This window comes from Salvia hispanica, chromosome 5 (assembly GCF_023119035.1).
Source record: "Salvia hispanica cultivar TCC Black 2014 chromosome 5, UniMelb_Shisp_WGS_1.0, whole genome shotgun sequence".
In the NCBI taxonomy this organism is placed as follows: domain Eukaryota; kingdom Viridiplantae; phylum Streptophyta; class Magnoliopsida; order Lamiales; family Lamiaceae; genus Salvia; species Salvia hispanica.
Window position 1 is genome coordinate 14,694,864 of NC_062969.1, and position 11,304 is coordinate 14,706,167.

An 11,304-nucleotide genomic window follows, 5' to 3' on the forward strand; every position below is an offset into this window, starting at 1 on the left:
AATTATTATATGGACTAATATACCCTTATTTTAAATTATAAAAGGAAAGGCAATTCATTTATTATATCATTTATTTAAATAATCAATCAAATTCATATCAAAAGTCAACTCACCAAATTACACTCTTTTATCAAAATATACTCAATAATCTAAATATACTCAATCAAAACTAACTAGACTAAATTGCATAAATCTCAAATATATTAATTTGTCACTCCATAAATCATAAAAATGACTACATGCATATACATACTTAATTTATTAGTATTATCATCCAACGAAATAGTAATATATAATCATTCGAATTAAATTATTTTATTAGTATTAAATAATTACTAAAATTCTAAATCATAAAAATGACTACATGTATATACACTTAATTTTTAATTGTTATCATCCAACGAAATAGTAATAATTATTCTCATCAAATTATTTTCTTAGTGGTATTAAATAATTATTAAAATTCTAAGTCGTAAAAATGACTACATAATACATACTTAATTCTTAGTCTTATTATCCAACGGTATAGTAATAGTCATTCGCATCAAATTATATTATTATTATTATTAAATAATTATTAATATTCTAAGTCTTAAAAATGACGACATGCACATACATACTTAAATTCTTCGTGTTATCGTCCAACGGAATAGTTATAGTCATTCGCATCAAATTATTTTATTAGTACTCTATTAAATAATTATTTTTTAAGAAAGTATTAAATAATTATTAAAATTCTAAGTTATAAAAACGACTACTATGTGCATACACTTCATTTTTAATTGTTATCATCTAACGAAATAATAATAGTCATTCGCATCAAATTATATTATTAGTTGTACTATAAAATAACTATTAAAATTCTTAGTCATAAAAATGACTACATGCATATACATACTTAATTTCTTAGTGTTATCGTCCAACGAAATAGTAATAGTCATTCACATCTAATTATTTTATTAGTACTAAATAATTGTTAAAATTCTAAGTCATAAAAATGACTACATGCATATACATACTTAATTGCTTAGTGTTATTGCCCAACGTAATAGTAATAATCATTCGCATCTAATTATTTTATTAGTATTAAATAATTATTAAAATTCCAAGTCATAAAAACGAGTACATATGTATATATACTTAATTTCTAATTGTTATTATCTAACGAAATAGTAATAATTATTCGCATCAAATTATTTTATTTGTAGTATTAAATAATTATTAAAATCTAAGTCATAAAAATGACTAAATGCACATACATACTTAATCCATTAGTGTTAACATCCAAAGGAATAGTTATAGTCATTCGCATCAAATTATTTTATTAGTATTAAATAATTATTAAAATTCTTAGTCATAAAAATGAATACATGCGTTCATATACTTATTTTCTTGTTATCGTCAAACAAAATAGTATAGTCATTCACATCAATTTTTTTATTTATTAAATACTAATATTTAAATTCTAAATTGTAAAATACTAGTAGTATACCTATGTTATATACTCATCAAATTGTTTTATTAGTAAATATAAATTCCAGATTCAATAATGTTTTGTAAAAATAAAATTAAGATTGAGTATTAAATCTATTAAATACCTATAAGTTTAGAATCTTAAAAATATTGTATAAAGTATTATTTAAATAAAGGTTAATTCATTATATTAAATTAAATTTAAATAAACTAATATTACGTGAAGTTAGAAAGAATAATTCAAAAGCATATTTATGTAATGAATTTAAATAAACTAATACTTACGTAATAAGCTGTTTGGAAATTTATGAGAGATTGGTGAGAAGATTTGAGTATATATTTGCTTAAATCAAGTCATCCATAAATATACACAATTTTCCTAAGTGAGTAATTTTTAAATATAAATAAATGTTTTATATGCATAAGGGTAGTATGGTATATGTACAAAATATAAATTTAAATAAAAATCTAAAACAATCTAAAATAACTATTTTAATCCCATTATAGCATTATGGCTTGGAGACATTATGTCTCTAAAATATTTTCCATATATACTATTTCGTATATTTTGTTAGATGATAGATATAAATCAGTTACAATCTATTCCTATGATTATGGAACCATCCCTATAATTATGGATAACAAATTGTTGTTAGGTTTCAAATTTAGAAACGAAACAATTCTTTAAAATTTGATTACATATTACAAAATTGTATTCGTTGATTCTGTTAATAATTTGAAAATTAATTATAGAATAATTACTTGAATGACTTGATTTTTTAGTATAATGTCATTAATAAAAACTATAGTACTAATTTAAATGGATACAGAATACAAAAAAGATCACACAATTTTGTAACAATATTATTCTGCGTCGGCGCATTTTTAATTCAAAATACAATTGTAAAACCGTTTTGAGGTTTGAAAAGCCATCGTCTAATTTTAAAACTTGCAATACTACCAATTTGTTTTCCGAATCAAAACTTGATCTTGTGCAATAAAACCTAAGATTATTTCAAATACATTATTTAAATAATGAAGTTACAATTTTGTATTCGTGAAGAATACAAAATTTATTGATTTTTTAGTATAATATCATTAATAAAAGCTATACTACTGTATTTTAAATGGATCATAAGTGCTACTCCAAAATAAAATAAATTAACTCAATATATACATATAAAATAATCATGCATCAAGTAATAAATTAATTGAAATGAACATTTTAAAATAAATCTTGTCAAATTAGTACTGTAGTTAGGGATGTCAATTCAACCCGAAACCCGTGGGCCGGCCCGAACAAACCGGTAAAATGAGCGGGTTAGGGTTATAATTTTATTATCCGAATACAAAACAGGCTAAACGGGTTGGCCCGAATGGGTTGGCGGGTTAAACGGGTTGGCCCAACGGGTTGTGTGTTGGCCCGATGGGTTGTAACTTTTAATTAAAAATTATTAAGTTTAGAGGTTTTTTTTTATATATTTTTGAATCTTCAATATTTCTACATAATCATTAGTCTTATTCAATTTTCATTCAATATTTTTCCACTCAATCCCACAATATCAATATCAGCTTTCAAGTTCCAGCTCAACTCATTATTCCACCGTCCCATCATCTGCCACTAGTGTCTTACCACCACCAAAGCTAATCAAGACAAAATTAAGAAATAACTCATCAAAATCTTAATATATTTATCATTTTAATAATGATTCATGTAAGATGTGATTTTTAATTTTCACAAAGAATTAGTTACGAACAATGCTAAAATAAAGACACAAACACAAGTTTTAATTTATGCAGTAGTTGATCGAGATGAAATGCTTCTATCCAAGTATTATTGTAGAATACTATGAAAATATGAAGATTTTATATGATTCTAACTAAAAAGAAAAAAGTATCTAAAATTTAAAATCATTTTATAGAAGAAACTTTCGATGCAAGAAATTATTTTCGAAAGCTTTTAGACCCGAATAGCCCGATGGGTTAGCCCAAAACCCGGCGGCTTAGGGTTAGGGTTGAAAATTTATAACCCGAAAAATCCATAACCCGAATAGCCCGCACCCAAATAGTCCGGCAACTTGAGTGGGTTGGCCCGAACCCGAACGGTTAGCCCGATTGACATCCCTAACTATAGTATGACGTATTCAACATAAATTCGTGGATTAATATAATTAAAAATGTTAGATGATTGAATAAGAAACTGATATATCTCTATATTTTGAATTGTTTCATAATAAAACAAACACGGAATTAGTTATAACTAATATATTTAAATTTTAAATTATATAAAATCAAAATGATTTTTATAATTACAGTATTTTTTAAAATTGGATTGAATGGGTCTATTCGAATAATTTAGCTTATGCGTTTAACTGAATCAATTCTAATTCATAATGACTTATAATTAGTACGTACATTAGATTTATTTATAATGTACTTTAGCAAAATCATTTTTCCTAATAAGTGTAAAAGAAAATGAAATGGACCCACGAATGTGATACTAGTGAGATTGACGGTGGACTGGGGGAGTTCAGACTATTATTTAATGTCACGTCAACCTATTAATTCAAAATTTAAACTAAAATTTGTTTATGATATTTTAATCACAAAATAAAAAAAGTACTAGTACTACGTATAAATGGTTGCATCTAAATAAAATATTTCTAAATGTTAACTAGGACACGATGTTTTAGATATCTCTCTCAATAATTTAACCACGCGACCTAAACCCAACAACTAAAATAGGACGTGGCAGAATTTTGGGGCAAGAGGATTTATAAATTGGTTGTGTTTTTAAGTGTAGGCAATGAGCTACCAGTCATAAGTGTTGCTCTCGTTAATTAATTTATGAGGAAGCATAGAGCTAAAACCCTGCCTCAATTACACGTTTTTACACTAATTGTCATCATTCCGAGAACGACATTTCATGTGGGGACAACTATAAAAGTCGTTGAGGAAGGTGTCCAAATATCTTTGGATGCTAATTATTAAAGTGTAGCAGGAAAAGTACACATAGTTTGCTGGTCTCCCAACTGAAAATTTATTCGACATGTAACCCAAGTAATTTGGATGGTTTTCTATGGTATATAATGTTATAAACAGTTGTTTATTAACTTATCCACCTTAATTTTTATATGTCACGTTATTATACTTTCAATTACTATGAGTTGCAATTGCATGTTTATACATAACAAGGAATAAATATATGAATTCTTGACTATACATAAACATGTATATATGGGAATAAAGTCTATAAATATGATTTCTTTGTTTCATATTCTTTATTTTGTTGTATGGGATATATATATCACTCACCCACTAAAAAGACTTACAAGCGTATGGTTATCCACTCATTCGTAGAGGAGTTAAAATTATCAATATGAGACAAGGGTTTTAATACGTCCTGCTTATGCTGGGCAGAAATAATCATCAGATTTTCACACTTGCAATAAAGAAACTCATCACAGAATTGGATCGGCATTAATACAATATTAAAAATGAATCATTTATTCTCTTAAAAAACCTTATAAGAGAGAGTTATCCAAGCGTATATAAATTAACATGATCATTACCGGGTGAATATAGGATAAGAATTATGTTTTTTTTCAACACTATCTCTTTATTTGGATAATCTAATTGCGACAATGTTACCCAATCACGTTATAAAATTAACAAATGTTATGTTATCATTTTATGTGATTACCTAACTGATATTACATGGATATGGGTAATCACAAATATGACTGTTAATTAGCTTTTTTTTGGGTACTTTTACATTTTATTGTTTCATGTTAATCAGAACAGCGACTGTTAATCATGTTGTTAAATTTGTACTCCTTTGTTATGAAGATCGACAAGCACAAATGAACCAAACTCTTGTCGGGGAACAAGAATAAAGAATAAAAAATAAATGGCATATATATATATGATTAACTCTTTTAAATGAAGTAGACGGCATAGATAACAAAATACTGTAGTGTTTAGATTATAGGCTTAATATCGTATCTCCAAATAATTGATTCTTGTAATCAATACTTAATTAATGGTATTAACTACACCAATATTCATTTGTTGTTATTCCCGTACTCATGCACGTGGGACAGTAGTGTTTAGATTATGGCTTGATTTCGTATCTATAAATAATAGATTCTTTTAATCAATATTAATTAATGGTATTAACTACACTAATACTGATTTTTGTAACAAATTAAAGCTTGTCTCATTTTTGTGGTTTTCTTACTTGTGGGAAGGGAAGTAATTGTGGATTTGATCTATAATCTTAATTTTGTGCTTATTGATCTTAATATATATAAACGAAAAAAATATTACTACTAAAGTATAATTGAAATATCATATACTCCCTCTGTCCCACGTTACTTGAGTCATTTCTTTTTTGCACTCGTTTTGGAAAAATAATAATAAATAGTTAAAGTAGAGAGAAAGAAAAGTAAGAGAGAGAATAATGTAGAGAAGAGTCTTAACTATAGTATACTCTTTTTTATTTTATTTTTTCTCCACTTTAATTATTTATTATTATTTTTTTAAAATGAGTGCGAAAAAGAAGTGACTCAAGTAACGTGGGACGGAGGGAGTATAGACCATTTACTAGACCCCCAATAGTATGTGGTTACTATAATTAAGCAACATCTTTAGTAGAACGCGAAGCATACAAAAGAATTAGATTACTCCAACAAACAATTAGACTATACGATCAAACAAAGAATTGAATGAAATGAGAGAAAATCATTATAGAGATCATGAAAAATTGAAGGTCAAGCCTCCAAGATGGACATGTAACATAACTAAAGTCAAAGGTCCTAAGGTTTTAAAAATCGGGAGGTCGGTATTTAATTTCCTGTTGAAATTTCAATTTGAGTTCCTCCATTAACCAAAGATTAATTTATTTAGATATATTGAGATCATTGTGGATATTTTAATTGAAAGGTAAACGAAAATAAAACAAGAAATACTATTCTATGTTCGTCATTAAATGTCTCATTTTTCCTTTTCATCATTTCGTCAATAAATGTCTCATTTGATAAGTAGGTCATACATGCCACTAACTCATTCAATCATATTTATTAAAAAACCAATATAAAAATAGGTTAACATTCCATTACCATTTTCTACTCACTTTGCTTACCATAGCCAAATATTTTTTTGAAATTCTTTGCAGCAAGATCTGCCCCTCCGTTGCCAACTGCGCTACGTCCCTGCGGGCTACTTTTTTTTTTGAAATTCTTACCGGTCATATATGAGGCATTTAATCACGTACAAGAATAATAATTGGTAATTATCTAAAGATGAGACATTTTTAATTACTAAATTAATTTCACATTTTACTAACCTATTTCACTCAAATATTACTAGTACTAGCACTATATAAAATTAAGATACACAATCTAAAATCTATTAACTTATGTTCATATTTTTATTTAAATTTCTTAAAATTCAACCCGAAATAAAATTAGATAAGTAATGCTTACATTCTCAAATTTCAAAACTCTCCCTCCCCCATCATATGTATAGATGGATCATGGGCAAAAAAAAGAAATACTTGCATTCCTCACTATAGTCCCATTTCCTCACCCTCTCTCTCTCTCTCTCTCTCTTGAACACACTCAATTGTGTTAGCGATGAATCCAAGAAAGCCAAATCCGGCACCTTCCCTCAAACTCATCGTATACGGCATGCCCCTCATCTTCTTCCTCCTCACCTTCGCCGCCATGTTGAAGCACAAACTATACACCACCACCAACACCCTCACCGCTCTCCGCCCCCACAACCACCACTGCAACGCCCCCGCAAACATCATCAGCCAGCTGGAGCCCCTGATCGCAGAGGAGCCGCTGGACGTATGGGAGGGGCTGGGCAAGGAGGAGAGCCACATCAAATACCTCCCCTCCATGACCGACCTCTCCCGCCACCGCCGCTTCATCTACATCGACCTCGGCGCCCGCGACTACGACTCCAGCATCGGCAGCTGGTTCGAGAGGCGCTACCCGAAGCAGAACAAGACGTTCGAGATCTACGCGGTCGAGGCCGACGCGTCGTTCCACGCGCAGTACGCGGCGCGTCGAGGCGTGACGCTGCTGCCGTACGCGGCGTGGGTGAGGAACGAGACGGTGGTGTTCGGGAGCAAGCCGATCGTGGTGGGGAGCAAGGTGTGGCGGATGAGGCCGTTCGGGAGGATCGAGGGGGAGCAGGCGGCCGGGGACGGGATGTCGGCGGTGGTGCGGGTGGCGGCGTTTGACTTCGCGGAGTGGCTGAGGAGGACGGTGAGGGAGGAGGACTTCGTGGTGGTGAAGATGGACGTGGAGGGGACGGAGATCGAGCTGGTGAGGGATTTGGTGAGGCGGGGCGCCATGTGCTTGATCGACGAGCTGTTCATGGAGTGCCACTTCGATCGCTACGTCAAGTGCTGCTCGGGAGACAGGATCAATAGGTTTAATTTCTCCTATCCTCAGTGCTATAATTTGTTCAAGGAGCTCAGGGATATGGGCTCCGTTGTGCATCAGTGGTGGTGAGCTCCACTCCGCCCCAGCCCGGCTTTATCTTACTTTCCGGACTCCGCTAATTTTCAAACAATCGACTCCACCGCTGTGATGAATATTTATCAATTTTCATTAATTTTGTTAGAGGATATAGAGTTATTGCAATAACGAACTTGTTTTCACATTTACCTCGCGCATGATTCTCTCTTTTATGTACAGTCTACTAATTTTTTTTAACTTTTTTTTTTCAAATGTACAAGGACTTATTCGTAGCCGTTCAAATTATAGGAATTATTAATTGAAAATGCAACTATATGGGGCTGCATGTTTATATGTTATATAAAAAAAATACGAAAAAGTCTATTTGTTAGCTATATCACGCCGCGTGTCCGTTCCTGAAAGGGTCCATCCAGTCAATGTTGAAGTTGCCTCGAAGCCCAATGACATATTGTCAGTTGGCAATATGGTAACGTAACGTGGCTAGTTAGATTCATAATTAAATCGCTAATTTTAATTATAAGTTTAATAAATTTAATTTAATTTTTAAAAAATATCTTATAAATTTTAATATTAAATTAATTAAATTAATTTTTCTAGTTAAATTCATAATTAAGTCACTAATTAGGTTAATTATGTACCCAAAAGGTAACACATGACATATAAGACCAAAATTTTTTAGAACAAATGTAAGAGATTAAATTTGGACTTTAGTCTTATAAAAATTAAAATGTGTCAATACTGCGGTGAACATTCTAATAGATTTGTAAACAATTAAAACTATCGGTTAACTGTCTAATAGGTTGTATTAAATTAATCATTAGTAGACCCAAATTACTGTAGTGTATATATATTTATTTGATTTAACATTTTTTGTACAAAAATGTTAGTAAAATATATTAGAATATGAAAAAATATTGAAATTTATTGTATAATAATTTAGTAAATGAAATATATATTTAAATTTATATCATACATAAAATATTAAATTAATTAATTACACAAGTACATAAATAGAGCCTCTTAATCTTACAATTTTACTTAGAGTGATGAACTATTTTATCAATTTTTGAGTTCATGAAATAATTGTTCGCAGTTAAATGGATAGCTTTTCCATCTTACGTGGGTTTCTGCAGTTAATAGTTACTTTCACACTACCATTTTTCACGAGTTAAAAATATTAACTAATGAAGTCCAAAAAATAGATTAAAAATCACGTATTTGGTTAAAAAATTATGCTGATAGTTAGAAAGCTATTTTTCATACTTTGTCTATTGGTCCAAGATCAACCTATTAAACATATTTGACTCGGTACAAGTTTTAAGAAATGTAATAGAATGTGGGTTGAAAAAGTTAATGGCACGCGGGTTCTACTCCTATATACTAGTTTTATACTAATAAAATGTGACTGAGAATGAGTTAGTGGAACGTGAGATCAACTACCAGAAATAGTAAAAGTAAAAAGTGACAAAATTTTTAGGGACAAACAAAAATAGAAATAAATGATAATTTTTCAGGAACGGGAAGATAGTAATTAAAATCGGTTCAGTTCAACTACTTGACTAATCATGTCCAAACCAATTGCTTTTTTTTCGGTTCACATGGGCTCAAAAGTCCCTCCCAGTTTAATGTGCAAATCAAATCCGACCAAACAAGGGTTCGCTATCAATCCAGACGATCTGATCCTTTTTTCAATAGATGGGCTTAGATAATGATAAATTAGGATGGTAGGAAAAAGGATTACATTATGAAAATGAAAAATAAATCAGAAAATTATGATTCTTTTCAATAATCATAAAAAAATGCAAAATTTGAGGACAAAAAAGATTAATACTCCGTGTTAAACTTTCTAAAAGTATTTTGAGAATGTTATAAAGTAGATTGTGTGATGATTAAATAATCATCTCATTTTAAGATGATGACTCAACTATGGAGAAAAAATTCCCTATTTAAGGAATACCAAAGTGGCAATCCTACTTGGTATGTCCTATCAATAAATTTTTAACAAATGAAAATACTATGTATCTCCAATTCCAACTAGATACATAAATTATATTTATGGAAATAATTTAAATATAACTACACAGTATTAAATAATATGGAAAGTTTATGAACATTCCATAACAGATGCACTATATATAAACATTTAATACAGTACTATATAATTGGGGATCACAGCCATTTTTATTATACTAGTAGTTTTAGTTTTTAAAATTTGTTAATTTAATACTTTATCATTCAACAATCATCTGTCGTATTTAAGTTTTTAAAGTTTTTTATATATTGAAAATAATTAATATAATAAAATCAATTTTTAGATCATCATCTTATTATTATTATTGTTATTAAGTCTTTTTATAATTTAATACAATGAATAATATTCATAATGTTACTATGCAATGATAAAATAAAACAAGAGCTACACTATATATTATTACACTATATACTTAGTTTAATCTATACATATATAATCATTCATATTGTTATTTTAATTTATAGTTTCCGCTAACAAAACTGAAGTTATACTTACACTTTTATTTGTCTAGATTATTTTGTATAAGTATATATTTATATATATTTGAGAAAAATTTTAATTTCCTAAAATCTTAAAAGAATTAATCATTTTTTTTATATTTACGTGTGAGATGATTAAAAATAATTGCAAAAATGAATAAAAATTAAAATATACAAGTCTTAAATATTTTTCTACTACAATACAAGGAATGTACATAAAGTTTTCATATAATTTAATTGTGTGTGGTTATATACATTGTTTCCATAGTTTGTATATCTAGTTGGAATTAGGGATATATATATTTCCATTTGTCACAATTTTATTGATATGACATACCAAGTAGGATTGTCAACTTGGTATTGCTTGACCATGTAATTTTTTCTCGTACTATTATATAGCTAAGTATTTTTATTTTACTTGTATATATAACATATTAATCACTATTTTATGGCTTAAGTATTTTATTTATATGTTAAAAAAATATAAAAGTAGCTAATAATAACAAGATGATAAAAAATAATTTTACTTGATTAAGAAGACTAAATTTTAGTTCATTCGATTATACATAATTATGTAATGATATAAAAGAACATTTAGATAAATAAATAATTATGTAATGATGTATAAAAGAACATTTAGATAAATTAATATTTAAAAGAGTGAACTACACAAATGGTCCCTGAACTATGGGTTTATCTCGCCCATAGTCCCTGGACTTTAAAAATATCGCCAGTAGTCCCTGGACTAAGGGTTTATCTCGAAATTAGTCCTTTTGGCTTTTTTTGGTACGAAAATACCCTTTGATATTATTTTGGGGGGTTTGGG

At 29.1% G+C, this 11,304-nt stretch overlaps 1 protein-coding gene across 1 annotated transcript in view; it reads left to right on the top strand.

The window, feature by feature from the left end:
* Positions 1-6,966: 6,966 nt before the first annotated feature.
* LOC125188522 overlaps positions 6,967-11,304 on the top strand; it is a 34,178-nt gene continuing 29,840 nt past the window's right edge. Inside the window, exon 1 of the mRNA XM_048085428.1 lies at positions 6,967-7,316. Coding sequence (XP_047941385.1) covers positions 7,110-7,316 — 207 coding nt within the window. The 5' untranslated portion in view covers positions 6,967-7,109. The remainder of the gene's footprint in view (positions 7,317-11,304) is intronic.